This window comes from Heterocephalus glaber, unplaced genomic scaffold (genome assembly GCF_053883595.1).
Source record: "Heterocephalus glaber isolate CG9 unplaced genomic scaffold, H.glaber_assembly_v1.0 deba00001564, whole genome shotgun sequence".
Lineage (NCBI taxonomy): Eukaryota > Metazoa > Chordata > Mammalia > Rodentia > Bathyergidae > Heterocephalus > Heterocephalus glaber.
The window spans coordinates 7217854-7235585 of NW_028258351.1; the positions used below are offsets into that span (position 1 = coordinate 7217854).

The 17732-nt window shown below is 46.0% G+C and overlaps 1 protein-coding gene across 2 annotated transcripts in view; it reads left to right on the forward strand.

Moving 5' to 3' along the window:
• Nucleotides 1–17732, forward strand: part of Asic2 (acid sensing ion channel subunit 2) — a 1077068-nt gene that overhangs the window by 978374 nt on the left and 80962 nt on the right. For both annotated transcript variants that reach the window (XM_013067767.3, XM_004870614.4), the window contains exon 2: nucleotides 11108–11258. In XM_013067767.3, the coding sequence (XP_012923221.1) occupies nucleotides 11108–11258 (151 nt within the window). The remainder of the gene's footprint in view (nucleotides 1–11107; nucleotides 11259–17732) is intronic.

Genomic DNA, 17732 nt, shown 5'->3' on the forward strand with positions numbered 1-17732 from the left:
TGCATTCCTAGAAATCCATCTGGCAGAAATGAGAAGCAGAATCAGGCAAGCAAACTATAAAAAGAACTTGTAATGGTAACCATAATTGTACTCTTTATTTTTATGTATTTGACTTTTTTATATTCCACCTGTGAGAACACACAGTATTTGCCTGTTTGGCTTATTGCTTTTAGCCCAATTTCTTTTCTTGTTCATCCATATTGTTGCAAATGACAGAATCTCTTTTTTAAAGGCTGAATAGTATTCCATTGTGCATATATATCACATTTGCATTACCCATTCATCCACTGGTGAGTGCTCCAGTTGATTCCATATCTTGGCTAGTATGGATTATGCTGCATGAACATGGAGGGGCAAATATCTTTGACATATTGATTCAGTTCCTTTGGGTATAGACCCAGAAGTAGGATTGCTCAATCATACAGCAATTTTTAGTGTTAGTTTTTTGAAGAGCCTCCATGCTATTTTCCAAAATGGCTGTACTCATTTGCATTCCAGTATACTAGGTACAGTTCTCTTTTCTCCACAGTCTTGCCAACATTAGTTATCATTTGTCTTTGATAATAGCCAGTCTAACAGATGTGAGGTGGTATCGCCTATGGTTTTAAGTTGCATTCCATTCCCCTGATGATTAGTGAGAATGAGAATTTTTTCAAATATCTGTTGGCCATTTGTAATGTTGGTTAGCAGAGACTGGGGTGGAATGGTGGTATATGGGTTAAAAGGTGTACAGAGAAAAGGAAGATGTGGCCAAAGGGTATAAAGTTTTAATTAGACATGAGGAATCAGTAATGGCAATCTACTACACAGCATGGTGACTAACTAATAAATATATATTGTATATTTCAAAATTACTGAAAGAGTGGATTTTAAGCGTTCTCACCTCAAAGAAATGATAAGTATTTCAGGTGCTAGATATATTAATTAGCCTGATTTGATCATCTATAATCCACGTACCAAAGCATCACCTTATATCTCATAATTTTGTCAGTTAAAAAAAATCAAGGACAAAAAAAGAATTTATAATGGAAACCATGAAACAAGAAATCACATTCTATAGGAGCTCAGCTCCAGAGCTCAGGAACAGAATCTGTATTAGTAGTACTGATGTTAATCATTTCTTGGCCTTTGGGCTAAGAGCAAGTGCAGTAATAATGACATTCGCTCATTTTATCCAGTGAGGACCTTATGCTGGGCACTTCAAATCCATTTTCATGGCTGATCAGAACACCGACCAAGGTATGCCCCACAAATATGGTAGGACCCAGGGCTGCCTCTGCAGTGCCAGGGCTGCTAGGTCTTGCACGTTCCCTGCTTTATCTGCTTTCCTGGGAATGAGAGCAGGCCTGGGACAGCAGCAGTCATGTCACTAGGGTTAGAAGTAGAGCATGGGGGCAGCAAAAACAAGGAGAAGGTAAGGGACTCCGGACAGTTTTTGTCCACATTTTTCCCTCCCTTTACTCTGCCCTCATTGAAGGCAAGGAGCCCCTCCTGGATCTTACTCCCTGTATTTGGCTACATCTAAAAAGACGCTCTTAGCAACCTGGCTTGGCTCACTAGAAATGTGCTCCTTTTTGGTTTACTCATCTTGGCCCTGTGTTCTAGGTTTGACTTGGTGACATATTAGCAGTGGGCATATCAGAAAGCTAGGTTCAGGGAGGCTTCAGAAGCTGACGCAGGTCTTCTTGGCAAGAATCAAATGCCAGCTCCTCAGTCACTGCATCTCTGTATTAATAATTATCCACTGACAGCTGAGCTCCATTATTGATTGTGCACAATGCCTGACACAGAGCGGGTACACAGCCAGGATAATCTGACTTCAACACCTGGGTCAGTTCATCAGTCCTGCCTGATCTTTAGTAGAACTCATAGTTGTCTAACTGAGGGTATTAGTGGAAAAAAGCAGGAATGAAGAACAAACAGGTAAAGGCCAGGAGTATGGGCTGGCACCACTGGCTTCCTGAGAGTATCAGCATGGCCCCACTGAGACCATGAGCCAGACTAGGGGACCTACCTAAACCTGCTAAATACCACTGGTGTGGTCACCACTGTCCATAGGGGAAATTCTGCAATATTCTCCCCAGCACCACCATCACAGTCCTCCAGGCAGCTCCCTTCTGTGCACTCCTACAGCAGTTTGGCTCTACCTCATCACAGTCTTGAGTTCTACAAGTGCCTAGAACACAAGAAATGGTCTATGACTCGCTATATAGAGAATGAATAGGTGAACCACAACCATAGCCCCAGGTGGAGCAATATCTCAGCTCCCATTTCTACAGAAAAACAGCAGCTTTCTTCCTCCCCAGCTCCTGCAGGGCTTACACATGATCCAAACCACGCACAAGAATGTGCCCTGCCTAGGATGAGAATTTTCACTTTTCTACAAAGCTCTTTCAGACCCATTATAGCTCCTTCAATCTTCACAGCAACTCTGTGAAAGGTTGCTAAGATTTCCAAGATGCAGAATCAAGATCCAGAAAAAATGAATGGCTTCTCCGAATCAGCAGCAGAGCCACCACAGGAAACCAGGGCTGCCTGGTTCCCAGTTCCATGTTTGACTTTTTCTTTCACACAAATCTCCCATTAAGTGCCTACTGTGTGCCAGGTAATGGGCCAGGCTGTGTGAATCAGAGATGAAAATAACCCAACTCCTGCTCTCTCCAGGAGACAGACAGTAGGGACCTGAAAGGAAGAGCAACAGCCCTGTCATTGTGTCCTATTTGAAATTTCCATCAAGCCCAGACACCTGCTAGCGGAGCTGCAGTCCAACTTGAAAGGCTTCTAGTGCCCACATCCCACTTCATAATTTCAAATTGGACCCAATTTGAGACTTTCAGATGAGCTGTCAGGAGGGATTCTTCGGCAGAGGTCTGGCACTTTGAACGTCTTTCCAGGTGACTGGCCAGGATGCCTTCAAGCTACCTCCGTGAGTAGCCCATCAAGAGAACATTTGCTGGCCAGGGGTTTGAATGAAAGGAGGGCGCTCAGTGGCTCCCTCTTCAGCTCCTTTCCTGCTGATTTCACAGAAGACAGACAGATTCGCCATCACTTGATGCTCTTTTTTTCTACGAAGCACTCACACATCTCCTGCTTGGTCTGAAGCTGTCTGGACAGTTACCCAGTGGAAAATGCCTTGGATGTGCTTCAGTCTTGGAGACAACAGAAGAGAGGGGTTCCGCCTCTTAGTGAATACTGCACAGGAAATGTCACATCCCAGCAGATGGGATCCAGAGCATGGAGGAGGAGGCTCACATTACCATACCAGACGCACGAATAATGCTCAGCTGCCTTCTAACAAGGCTTGTCTTTAAGGAACACCGTAGACAAGACCATTCTCTAGCTGTAGGACCTTAGACAAGGCATTAAACCTGTCAGGGCCTGTTTCCTCATCTGCAAGTTGGGAAGAGTAATACCTACATCAAAGAACTTTGTGGGACTTAAAAGATGAGTATATTTTTTTTAAATGAGTATATGTAATCAGCACCGTGCCCACATTGACACATTCTCAATCATTGTGCATTCTCCTCCTTCCTCCCAGAAAAGTAACCTCTAAAGGGAATAATATGAATGATGTCCTGGTGAAGACAGCAAGTTTCTGATGGGAAAGAGGGACGAGGTAGAAGGATTGTGTTCTCATTCTCAGGAATAGCACCTGCCACACAGATGTGCTTTTGTGGCTATTTGTTAAAATCACCTTTTTTAATCTCCTGGGAAGGGGCGAGCGTAGCCATATAGCACTTCTTAGAATATAACAGATGGTCAGAAGTTCTCACTGCAGGGACAGATGAAAGCACAGCCCAGTTTTTTAATAAGATGCAGTCCTTGCCTTCAAAGAGCTAACCATCTATGCAGCCTCCTTGCTAATACATCTCTCCAGCTGTATTTCATTTCAGACACCTTAACTGCAGCTTCGGAAACAAAGGCAGACTTATTAGGTTTACTGGAAGCCTAGTAACCCATTTCTCAGATGTTTTTACTTCCCTATTGTGCAAAATGAGTATGAGGAGTTTAAAAGAGAAAAACAAGACTATATGGTTGGCTTTCACAATCACATTATTTTGAAAACAGCCTAGTAAGAAATTTTAGTAACTGCATTGAGCAGAAAGCTGGATCAACTCAGGGAAAGGGGAAAAAGTCTGTTTTAGAGGCATTTTGTGCCAGTGCAATTTCATTTTCTTCAAGTGTAATAAGCAAGAAGAGAGGAAAAACTCACTGTCTACTAGATGCCCTAAAGCTTGGGATTAATGAGTAGGTTAGAAGGTTAGAAGATTTGAAGCTTGCAGGCCCAGTTATGTGCTGGTAAGTAGATGTTTCAACAGTTCCTAAGGGGTTTATCCATAATTTATTTTCTTAAGTAGGTACATGGTGTAGAAATGTTATTTGCACTTTTAATTGGACCAGAAAACTGTATCTTCATGGATATCAGCCATTACTAACCTTTCCCAACAAGGGCTCCACTTTGCATTTCTCATACTCTGATGGTTAATCTTGATTTTCAACTTGATTGGCTTGAAAGACATCTAGGAGATGAGTAAAGAACACTTCTGGGTGGATCATGGGGATGGGACCTTGGAGATTATGTCTGGTCCCTGGTCCCTTCCTCTCTCTGGTTCTTCCCTTGCTCTCTGCTTCCCAGATGCCATGAGTTGAGTAGCTTTCTTCCTCCCTGCCCTCTGCCACAATGTTGCTGCCTCAACGCCAGCTGACCATGAAGAGAAACCTCTAAAACCGTGAGCCAAAATAGACCTTTTCTCCATGAGGTTGTATGTGTCAGGTTTTTTGTCCCAGTCCTGGAAAGCTGACTCACATATTCTATAAAGCAGGGCACCCAAAAGGTTACACCAAGGCCCAATGCTCTTCCCTCTACAGGCAGCAGTTACAAATCTCACTCTGGTTCACAGTGTCCCAGGACAGGGAACGCACTCATTCTGTCCAGGCCCTGATATGTGCTAACAGAAGGCTTTAGCCATCAAGCCCAAGTCACTTCTCAACTCTGCCCCCAAACTGGCTGTGCAGCCTGAGGCAAGACACTTTACCTCTCTGAGCCTTGGATGCCTTGTATGCAAAATGAAAAGTTCAGAGAAAACTTTCAGTGTCTGGCACTTTTTTAGAGTTCTGCCTCTGAGATGGACCTTCTCCACTGCCAGGTGGGAGAGTCCTCACCAGCAGTCTCACCAGTCTACTGGGACCACAGCAGGTTGGAGATGGTGGAGGCATGAGTTGTAGCTACTAGGGACAGTGAAACAAATATGTATTTCACCCTGAATTCTGAACCTACCAGCTCTGTGACTGGCTCAGCCTCTCTGGGCCTCATTTTCCTTATCTGTAAAATGGGGTTACAGTACCAACCTCACAAGATATATTAATGACAGCAGATACACAGTGATCGGCACTGAAGTTACAGAATGGAGGGGGGGAGCAGCAAAACCAGTCTGTGCTTTCAAGCATTCCTTTCAGTTACCAGAAAGACAGAAAGATGCTCTCCCCATCCCTACCTCCATGTTTTATGGATTTAGAACATGCCAACTTGAGATCAGTGGTGTCTGCTGTCCCGGTAACTGGTTACAACTTGGCTATTGGCATTCAAATGTAGATTTTCACAGTGGGCTGTGTGCATTGAAGCAGCTCTCTTCCCACAGAGTTTGATGGCCCCACAGCATCCAGCAGCTGGCTAAACATTAGTAGGGAATAAGCAGTCAGTGGAACGTGACTCTTTTCATCTCCTCTAACTCCTTTAAAAGAAACTTGGAGGCAGGCATGATGGCGCATGCTTGTAATCCCAGCACTCTGGGAGGTCAGGCAAGGGGACCACAAGTTGGAGGCCAGCCTGGGCAACTTGGAGACTTAGTAAGACCTGTCTCAAAATAAAAAGGAATAAAAGGGCTCAGTGTGAAGGCCTTGGGTTCGATCTCCAGTACCAATCAACCAACCAATAAACTAACTACCTAACTTAGTATTGTGGGGCATAAACAAGACAGGGACAATGACCTCATTCCTCAGTTCAACCTGACCAGTTCCCATCCCTCCATAGCCTAAATAGCTTATCTCTCTTCTGCTGAAAGCAGACACATAGCTCTTTCCCTTGGTATGGTCTGTAGCTTCTGAAGATGCCTATTATGTAATCTTCCAAACAAATCCACTACCATTCTGTTAGCCCCTAAGACACATGGCAAGATTTTGATGCCCAGTCTGCAAAAGAAGAAACAAGTTGAGACTGGTACATGACATGACCAATGAGCTGCCTTGATCCCATCCCGGCTGCCTCAAAATCCCCTTGTCTCATTTCCCTCAATGGGAAAGCATCACCTAGAAGTCTCAGCCCTGTTACCTCCTGGCAATGTGACTTTCAGCAGCCTCCGTTTCCTCAGCTATACAATGGGGATGTGACTATAAAAAGCCTCCCAATCAGGGTGGTTGGGGGTGTAATTAAGAAGAGGTAACTCCTGTGAAAGTGCCAAGCAGAGGTGCCACAGAGTAGAGGCTCAGGAATCGTTAGCTTCCTTCCTCCCTGCTTCACAGAGCCATTGACAAAGTTGAAGGACCACGGTGTGGTCACCATGAAAATGGGAGAAATGAGGAAGATGATTACAGACCCCAGTTTTCTCTCAGGAGTCCCCTCACTCCAAGAAATCCTGGTCTGAAATGCACACCTTTTTTTAATTCTTACAAACCAATCCAACTAAGTGCCATTCTAGACTTTTAGCAACCCAGCTAATCCAGCCCTTCTTCCCACAGTGGAGCTGTCAGTTTTCACTAGGAAGACACAGAAATGCCTGTAAGAATGGCAGGTCTGGAAAGGCAGAGAGCTCAGCCTGACAGTCTGGACTTAAATAAATTGTATTTTCTGGCTGGGGGCGATAAGGCATAAATTTGGAGCGTGTGTTACACTTACACATCATTATGCCTTAAATGAGGAAGGAGAGCCCATCTTGTCCCAAGTTTGTAGCAAAATTGTGCTCTGAGTAAATAGCTCAGCAGCCTTTGATGTTGAACAGAGAAGAAAATAGTCCTCAGAAAGCCAGGCAGGAGCCGCTGGCAAAAACACGCAACTAGTGGGTACTGTGCTTTTCCCGAGCTCCTTTGCCAGCACCCACAAAGGTAAACTGTCCCCCATCCTCTATATTCCTAAAGGGACTGTTTCCTCTAATGCCTTCATGGAAAAGCAAACATAGAAGCTTAGGTACATACAAGTAAAGGGGAAACTGGGCAGGCCACAGGTGAGAAACGGGGTAGGACAAGATGTCACCAAGAGCTCTGGCCAGAACCAAGTAAGGCAAGCAAGCCAGTATCAAAGGGCACCTTCCAGAAGTGGACAATGGAGTTCAGAGCAGCAGTACCTTGGGGCTCAGTCATTCATTCATTCATTCTACAAAACAGACACTGTCTCTGCCCTCTTAATGCTTATCGTCCAGTGAAAGACATGTTCAGCAAATAATCACATAATACAGTCACCTAGCTGCACCCTCTGATGTACACTCTGACAGAAAAATGTAGGAGGCCTGAGGTGGGGAAACAAGAAGCCCCAACTTAAGTAGAGGGAGGAGCCAGGGGTGGAATGATCAGGCAAGGCCTCGCCTCTCGGAAGAAGTGGTTGTCAAGCTGAGGCCCAAAAAGGTTGGCCAGGCAAAGTATGTGGGGAGAACATGCTAAGCAGAAGAAACAGGATATGAAAAGGGGCTCATTGACCACCTGGGGACTGAAGAAACTGATATGTGTAAAGAATATAATGGAGTAGTAAGGGAGATGGGCTGAACCACACAGGGCTCTAGTGAGGACCTGGGACTTGATCCTAATGCAACAGGAGGCCACCAAAGGGCACACACCAGACACTCAGTGGTCCCTGAAATTATATGTGGAAAGGCCCAGTACATGGAGAAATGGCTTACTGACTTCCATTAATCAATCACTCAATGATCAATTCCTGTTCAGATGGGAAGGACCATAGCAATCCCCTACATCCTCCAATTTCTCTCGTAAATGGGAAACTGAAGGAGGCTGGAATAAAGGAAGGACAACGAGTTGGACAAGGAGTTAGTGTCCTAGTTGCACAAATCTTTGCTATGTAACCTCAGGCAAGCCACCACCTCTCTGTAAGTCTCTCCTTCTCTACCTTATCTATAAAGTAAGGTAAGTAAGTGAGAAGATCTTTCAGTTCTCATACTCTGTCATCATCCTCAGAAGCTCAAGGAGGGTCAGTACCTTCCTTAGCACCGCCTGGCATGTTGGTGACAGGGGTAGGATCACAGGTAACTTCGGGAGAAGACATCATATTCTAAGCCCAGCCCAACATTCTGAAGTTCAAGGGTTAAATGGTGGGAGTTGGAATTTGCAATCATCTGATATTAAGCTGAAATTTACTTTTGCTTACAAACCTCTTTATGTAGATAAGCAAATAAAAACTGTAAGCAGTTTTGGAGACAGGATATTTACAGTATCTATAAAGAAAAACTCCAGATGTGTTCAACCCCTTGTAATGCATGTGATAACTATAAAATGCTCTTATCTGCTCATTACAATTGGTCCCCAAGATCATCTCTCCAGGAGACAAGTTCATTAGCTAAGTTCAATTGTTATATGCAATAGTAACAATAAAACTCAGTTCTGTGAAAAACTATTTTTGCTTTAGATTTTGCCTAATTCCAGCTGTTCTCCCACACCATGAAGCTGAGAGAGTAAGACTTGGTCATTCTGAAATAGTACAACTAGCCAGGGACTCAGAGCTGTTTTGTATAGTGAAGAAGAAAACTATAGAACCTGGTATTTTACTAGCCCTTCTTACAAGTCCTAAAGGCAAACAGTAGGCCTTGTAGTTTTTTGAGTTCTCCACAATCCTTGCACATCATAGGAGAACATGCATATGAATATTGATTGGCTGATAGAAAAAACAAGGCAGAGAGCAGCAATATATACTTCTATTGGCAAATGACCCAATGGCAAACACCTTTGTGACACTCCCAGGACACCACACCCAGAAAGAGCATGTGTGTAAGAATCAGAAAGACACAGAATAGAATCCTAGCTTCTCTACTTACTAGCTGTGTGACCTTAGGCAAGTCACTTAACCTCTCCAGGCCTTAGTTTCCTACCCACCCGTGATCACAGTTGTGAGGTTAGTAAGATGACATAGATGAGTGTCTGACACACGGTAGAAGGCTATCTTTCTTCCTTCCATCTAGTCATCAAGATCTCCATGAGCAAAGCAGTCTCAGCCCTCACACCTGCTATGAACCTGCCCTCTCACTGAAGGATGGGAAGCCACAGGGCCTCCCCAGTCTCCATGCTGCAGGATGGGACCCTGTGGTGCCTGGGCAGGGAAGTGGCCTGGATCTCAATGCTGCAGGAATCCAATACAGTTAGCCTGGATCCCTTCCAACCCAATTTTGCTGGATGTAATTTGGCTCCAACTAGAGATTCCAAGGCAGTTATATAATCATAATAACCCATAGCATTTGTAGAAAAGCTATTATAGTTTTCAAAGCCATTTTGCATGCATTACCTCATTTGACCCTCTTGATAACCTTTACAGGTGACAAAGATAAGGACTAAAAGCCCCACTTCATAGATGGAGGAATTGAGGCTTGCAGGGCTTATTCAGCTCACCCAATGTCACATGACTAGTAAGCAACAAAGTCAAAACTTGGACAAAGATCTCTGTGTTTCTGGCCCTGGGCTTTTTCCACTCCAACGCACTGCATCTTTATAACCATGCTTTCATCAAGCAAAAGCAGAATCAGCCCCTGTTGTGTGGCAACAACATACTAAGTGCTGGGATTTGAAAATGAAAGACAGTGTCAGAACCAACTACTCAGTGCTGTGCAATAGGTGTTACGGTCAAGGAACAAGGGAAAGCCAAACTGAGGAGTAGCCCAGCTTGAGCTAGGGTTTCAGGAAGGTTTCCTGGAGGAGGAGTTGCATCGATCCAGTCTTAAAGAACAGTTAGAGATTGCCCAAACAGAGACCTATAGAAGGTGTCAGGCAGAGTGAGAAATGAGGAGTTAGCAAGTTGAAAGCCAGTAGTGGGTGAGCCAGCGGCATATGTCCCAGGATGCTGCAAGTTCTTTGGTCAGGCTCTACTACTCACTCACTCATTCAGTCATTCACTCATTCATTCATTCAGCATTTATGGAGCACCCCGATGTACCAGGCGTGGTGCTAGCCATCAGTGAAAGGTATATAAAGAAGCAGATGCAGTCCTTGACCCTGTGGAATGAGCATCTGGCAGATGATTTTGGGCTTCAGTAGTAAGCAGGAGGTTGGAAAGTGGGAGGAGTAGGCAGAGTGTATCACAGGAGGCAGGGTATGCAGGCTCTGGGTTTTAACCAAAAGGGGCTAAGGGAGCTCCAGCAGATTAGCACAGGATTAATGTGATCAGGCTTGCAGTTCAGAAAGAGTTAGCTTAGAGCATGAGCTGGCCAAAGTTGTCTGGAATCCAAGAGATCTGCTGGGAAACCACCAGAGCAGGGCAGGCAAGAAATGCTTGGGTCCTAAATTACAGAAGTATAGAGGAGAAAAGGCCAAGTTCAAGGTAGCTATAGAATGTTGGCAGGCATTGCTGGTCAATTACCAATGGGATAAGGAAGAGGAAAAGTGAACAGTGTGACTCCAGGGTCTGGCCTGAGGCCCTGGCAGCTGGTGATGCTGCTGTTGGGTGAGGAGTGACAGAAATGTCTGACATAGTAGGGAAGCTGAGGCAGGTCTGTCTCTCTGGGACACACTGAGCTGGGATGTCTGTGGGGGCCCTGGGAAGATGCTTATCAGATAGTGGGATGTGTTTTTCTGGAGCCGGAAGACAACTATGGCTGGAAGTGTAGGTGGAGGATCAGAAGTTTACAGATGATATTCAATGCTTGGAAGTGGACAGGACTTCCTGGGGGTGTGTCCAGAGGGAGAAGAGACCAGATCCCATTCAACTAACTCTAAAGGGTGTCCAGATCTGTCCTTCGATGGCATAACCCCTCTTGACAAAAGTCCAGTCATCAGTAGGAGGGAGGAATCACTGGTCCTCAGGAGGGGTTGACTGTGATGGGCTATGCGGACTCTGGGTCTCACAATCCCTGGAGCCCAGTGTGAAGTCAACGTGTGCTTCTCTCTCTCTTCTCTCCTTCAGGTGTTTACAAAATATGGGAAGTGTTACATGTTTAACTCAGGAGAGGACGGCAAGCCTCTGCTCACCACGGTCAAGGGGGGAACGGGCAACGGGCTGGAGATCATGCTGGACATTCAGCAAGATGAGTACCTGCCCATCTGGGGAGAGACAGGTGAGCTGGGCCCAGGGGCTGGGACACCAGGTTGGGCAAAGGGTGCAGGCCCTGCTCAGAAAGGCTGCTGTGCTCCAAGTGGGCTGTCTTGGACCATCCTAGAAAGACTGCTCTCCAGCAAGGGTCCGACAGCATGCCAGCAAATGGTGAAAATGCCCTGGAAATGGGCTGTGAGGCCCTGGGTTTCCTTAGATTTCACTGGGTGGGAGAGGGGCAGATACTGAGAATACTGGAGAGGGAAAGTAGGCAGGGTGAGGGGAGGAAGTAGAGAGGAGGTAGTAGAGGAGCCTTAAAAGAGCAGGTGTGGTTGAGTGGTGAATGGCTTGATTTCAGAAGGAGAGGTGGGAGAAACCAGCCTCTTCCTCTCCCAGCCATCCCAAATACTCAACCCAGCTAGGAGGTCCAACCAAAATGATAGCAGGCTCCTGCTCACTGGGGGAAGGTGGAGGGACTGTGAAGAGTTGGAAATCCAAAGGGCGTGGACTGGGGAACCAGCACCATGGTTGAGCAACCCCCTGGTGGACCCATGTGTAGGGCCCTAAGATTACTTCATGCATTCATTTTCTTAATCCACAAACTATTCGTTAACCATGGCTTCGAGGGTGTTAAAAAGATCAAGTCCTTATTCACAATCTAGGGGCTGGGATTCAGGGAAAGTGTTTTAAAGTGGGGAGTGTTTGAATGAGGTCTTGATATTGTCCTTGATAATCTGATGGTCCTGATGTCATGATAAGGGTCTCCATAAGAGGGCACAGGAAGTTCAGATAGAAAAGAAGGCAATGTGCTAGAGGCGGAAATTGGAGTAATGCAGCCATAAGCCAAGGAAGCTGGGAACCTATAGAGTTTCAGCTGGAAAGGAAGGTCAAGATGTTCCCAAGAGTGAAAACTATGGGTGGCAATGAGACTTGAAATAAAAGTCCTGCTGCACTTGGGGCATGCAGGAAGAATAACAGAGGCTGGCCAGGAGATGAGCCTGGGAGGGCCCAGAGAAAGGAGAGGGGAAAGAAAATCCACAGCGCGGAGCCCCTGGACCCTCTCACCTGTGATTCCTCCAAGGGAAAAGGAACCTGAGATCTGACCTCACTGTGGCCATGCTGTCTGGCTGCTCAGGCAGCGAGAGCTCCCACTCAACAGATGCTGACAGCCAACTCCCCACTCTCCCTCCACCAGCATACCCTCCACTTCCTCCCAGCACCTCTCGCTTGAGCACCCTGAGGGGGAGAGGTGAGCATGCCTACTGACCTCACATGATGCTGAGTACTCAGCCCCTTCAGCTGAAAAATAAAATGGCCTCCACGTGTCACGGCAGCGATGCCTGTGGCAGCTTACCTCCCACTCTGGGGCACTCTGAGCCCCATTTGTGCCTGCTGAGGAGACGCTCCACTGATCCCATCTACTTTTCTGAATTAAATGCCCTCCCCACCCGCCCCAGATGCAGGGGGATGAAGGTTTGTGTTTGTGCCAGAACTGGTGGACAGCAGGGCCTGGCTTTCCAGGACATGCTGAGGCCAGGCTGTGTCCTATGATCAATAGGCTTAGAAAAAAGCCTGTGACCTGGGAGGCTAGGTCCCCAAAAAGCTCCTTCTTGCAGACACCAAAACATATTTTCTTATTACATAATTTATAAGAAAGAGAGAAATAAGGAAAGAGAGTCCTGGAGATCTCTCCCCCAAGACCGGAGCAAAAGTTAGTTATGTCCTTCCATGGTAATATTGGATTTTCCAATCTGTTACTACAATTCAAGAGCAAACACACAGGCGCAGGCAGTGCATACACACACACTCATGCATACATACACACTCTCCATGTCAGGATCATCACAAACATTCTTAGTGCAGCTCCTTGCAGATAACTGTGCTTGGATCTGAGCACTGACTACTGAAAGAAAGAGCTCTGACCACAGACAGAATCACCCTCAGAACTCTGCCTCCCAAAGCCCAGGAAAGAACCTCTGAGATCATCTATGCAGTACTAGATCAGGCCAACCTGCTCATTTCCCTGAGGAGTGGTATGAAATAAGATATACTTGGCCAAGCCAAGACTGTAGTGACCTAGGTTTCTGGGCAATCAGTCAATCCAACTGGACCATGAGCTCTATCAATTCAGGACAAATTCATAATGGTGATAAAGGACTTTCCATGAACCCAACACAGTGCAGGATATAGTCAGAAATGTGGAAGACAAGAGACCAAAGCCCTGCCTCTCAGGAGCATGTTATCCCATTAGGACACCAGACTCATGCACTGAATCTACAAGCGAACCCCATCTCCCTCCTGCTGGGAGCTTCGCCAGTGCTGTCCCTTGAACCATTTCCTTTGAGGCTGAGTAGCTGGGGCAGCAGGCTGTGTGAAGAAGGATGGATATAAAGCAGGGCGTGTGGAGGGTGGAAATGGGCAGAAGAAACTGGAGAAAGAAACTAATCAGTACTGTCTGATAGAACTTTCTAGAATCATGAAAATGTTCTCTGTGTTGTCCAATACACTGAGCTGTCCCTAGGGAGTATGAGACACTGAATTTTTAATATCTTTGAATTTTTACTAACCTAAAGTTAAACAGCCCCAAGGGGCTAGTGTCTATATATTGGAGGGCAGGTAGCACAGAGGGACACAGCTTCATAAAGCTCCGGTTGTCTTCTTGGTTGTTTGCCTTTGCTGCCACTTCCCACATCCTTCCAGGGCTGGGAAATTCCTCATTTTTGGTCTTCCCCTCACCATGGTCTGAGTAGCAGGCACAGCTCCTTGGCTCCACTAAAGAAACTGAGTCTAAGTCTCTTCCCTCACCCCACCTCCAGCTAGAACATGCAAATTCTTACATGAGGGCTTCCCCCATCATACAATTCTTCAGGCTGAGAAGCCACTCAGCAATGATCTACACCTTGGAGACTCTGGTTACCTCAAAGTTGCTTGGTTGCTAGGTTAGCGGGGGAGGGGTGGGTCCCATGGTAGTGAGAGTAAAGCCAGCACACATGTGGGAGGCTGATGGGTGGTCTTTAGCAGGTGAGGGAGGTTTGTCTGTGAAGCCATCTAAGAGGTATGGACACATCTAACCGCTTGGTCACTAACCCTGAGGCCTATGAGCACTACAGGCCTGGCCCTGCCACAGTCAGCAGGAGGCAGCCCTCCTGACCTGCCATGTGGCCCCATAGACACCATCTTGCTTCCTTAACAGTCCCACTGTTCAATCCCCAGAAGAAGGAGATAGTTGAGTGACGAAGAAGAAAGGAATTGAAATGTGGCTGCTGAGGGAGTGGGCTCAGTCAGGTAGCTTGATGACAAAGACAGTGTGATAGGATCAAGAAAATAGCATAACAGGATCAAGCAGACACAAAATCAAACCCAGCTCTTCCTTTCCTACTACGTGACTAAGGACAAGTAGATGAGCCTCAGTGTCCTCAGCTATTAAGTACAGATGAATAAAACAAAACAGGATGACTGAAAGAGTCAAATGAGAGCTCTCTGCAAACTGTGCACAAGGGAAGGTGAAGATGGCATCCAAGGGGTAGATAGTCCAAAAATCCCAGAGCCAGGGGAGATTCCAAGCATCCCACTCTTGTCACAGGGGTCCTGAGCCACCTCAACATCTGGACATCCATGCTGTGCTCAAAGAGAGCTTCTAATGCAGTCTTGCCTTGTGGACAGATTCACCTCTCAGAAGGTTAAGGGACAGTGTGGGACCCACTCCACTAGGTAGAATTCCAGCGGGCAAGCAGGACCTTTGAGGGAGGTGGCAATGGTCTACAAGATCACTGTCGACGATATGGCACCAATGAGCAAGTTTTAAAAAATGCATACTGAGTGAGTAGGAGGCAACTCTATGTCAGTTCTCAAAAATATCCCTTCCTGGGCCGGGGGGTTACCTCAGTGGTGCCTCTGCCTGCCTTGCAAGCGCAAGGTCCTGAGTTTGATCCCTGGTACCAAAAAAAAAAAAAAAAAAAAAAAATATATATATATATATATATATATATATATACACACACACACTTCCTCCAGGTCAATAGTGCCCCCATCAGGGGGCCCCATTGGTCAAACATGTCTGTGCAGGGCACCCCAATAATGTGCCATTTTAAAAGCGGTGGGCTCCATTGCTCAGCCTGCCCAAAATGGACCCTGTGGAGCAGCAGGAGTTTGGAATAGCATATGTTACATGAATAAAAAGGATCTGGGGCCCAAAAAGAACCTAGGAAACCCTGGTTAAACAGCATTACCCACATTTATTCATTGCAGGAGTTCTTTAATATGCTATACCATGAATCTCCACGATAGAAATATTGCACGCAGCATTTATTTTCCAAATGCCCCTGGCCATGGAAACCTTCTTTTCCATGGAGGAGCTCACAAAATACACTTTCAGAAAAGCTGTGCTAGCCCATAGAAGTACAGATTTCATGGCCAGAGTTTTCTAAAGGAAATTGAATTGAAGACAGGTGGGAGGTTGTTAAAAATGAAACTCTGTGTAGATACCTCTGAGTAATTTCAAAGATAAAAGGAATAGGCAGTGGGTTATCTGGGTTGCACATGAGAGGAACCCGAATCAAACAAGCTTAGGCATGAAAAGGATTGTGTTGCCCTCGGAACCCAAGGCAGGCTTCAGCAACCAGCCACAGGAGGAGATGAGACACAGCCCAAAGACAACTAGAACCAAGGCACCTGCACCCTGGGCTCCCTTGCCATGCCCCCACTCCAACCTCCTTCATTCTCTGTCGTTAGAGACAGGCTTTTCACACACACACACACACACACACACACACACACATTTTTCCACACATGACTCCCAATAGATACTGAGCTGTTTTATTTTCCCCCTGTACTAAGGATTGAACCCAGGTCCTTCATACAACCTACATCTCCAGCTCTGTTTACCTTTTTCTTTTGACACAAGGTCTCTGTAAATTGTCCAGGCTGGACTGGAACTCAAGATCCTACTACCTTACTCTCCCAGAGTGCTGGGATTACATGCATGTGCCACTGTGCCTGGCTTGATACTGGGTTTTTTGGTTTTACAGATCCTATCATCAGAAAGAGACTGTTTTGACTGTCTAACTGATCTTCTATTTTTAAAAAAGCAAAGAAAGAGATCCTTGGCCCAGTTCAGTCATGTAACCACCTCTGAACCAAAATATGCCTTGATTTTCTCAAAACCTAGAGTTAAGTATACATGAATGTAATGTTAGATACATTTCTGAGCAAATGTATTATTTTTTAAATCTTTGCTTTAATGGGGATATGAAGATCTGTCCCCATTATCCCTGGAGGTCTCTGACTCCCCCTACATCCCTGTTGTTAACCTGGCTCTGGCCGTAGGGCTTTCCTGGTGGTCCTCCAGTACTTGAGGGCTCTCTTCCTATAAGGCATCTGCCTTTGCATTTCTTTTTGCTTAGAGATCCTTGTTCAGATATCCACATGGCTAAGTGCCTTCTATGTCCAGTCTTCACTCCAACATCACCTTGTGGTTGAGGTCTCCTCTCCCCTATTTAAAACTGTGACCAGGGCTGAGGATGTAGCTCAGTGGCACTGAACCTCCCTAGCAAGCACAAGGTCCTGAGATCAATCCCCGTACGGGGGGGAAAAACTGTGACCAGCCCTACCTGCCCCCCCCATTCCTCTTTATCCGCTTGCTGCTGTCCTCCTTGTCTCCATGCCAGGTATCACCTTCAAGTATACTGCATGGTTTACTTATTTTTTATTCTCTGTCCCTTCTCACTAAAACATAAGCTCCAAGTGGTCAGGGATCTTGGACTAATGTCCACAGAGGAATAAATATTTACTGAGAGGGGGAAAATGCTGGAACTGTGCATACTGCCAGAGCCAGGGTGAGGGAGAAACTAACATCAATAAGCAGCTATTATGTGCTACACACATGCCATCCCATGACTTCCCAGTTCCCCCGCTAACAAGGTAGTATAATCCCCACTGAAAGATTAAAAAAAAAAACTTACCCAGGGAAGTTGAGTAAGCTTTCCTAAGGGCACACACCTAGTTAAGTAGCTGAATCAAGCTTTACATTGGAAGCCAAAAGCAGTGCTCCCTACACTAAATTCCTTTAATGTTCAAATTGTGATGGTAAAAGCGCTGCCATGAAAATAGCCCAGGAAAAAAGGTTCAGGCAACATCTCTGGAGAGAGAATGGCACATAATGATAGGTCTGATGCAGCCCTCCTTCCTTTCCTATTTGTTCCTCTTTTCTGTTTTGAAAAGCAGAATTGTCATACTGAATGAAAGCTGTAGCACCGTCCCCACATATAAAACAGATGAAAGCAGAGCTGCCCTGGTTCAACTGGAGAGAGGGACCCCAGTTTGCTTTCTTCTTTGCTTCCTATGGCCAACCTTGGGCATCCCTGGGGAATCTTGGAGCTCTATGGAGCCCAGTTTGAAAACCATTGAGTAGGAGGTGGATATTATCGGGATGAAAAATGTTGGTTGGTTCTACGGCCGGGTCCCTGCCAGCGACCAGCTCTAAACGTCCCTCTTGCTTCTG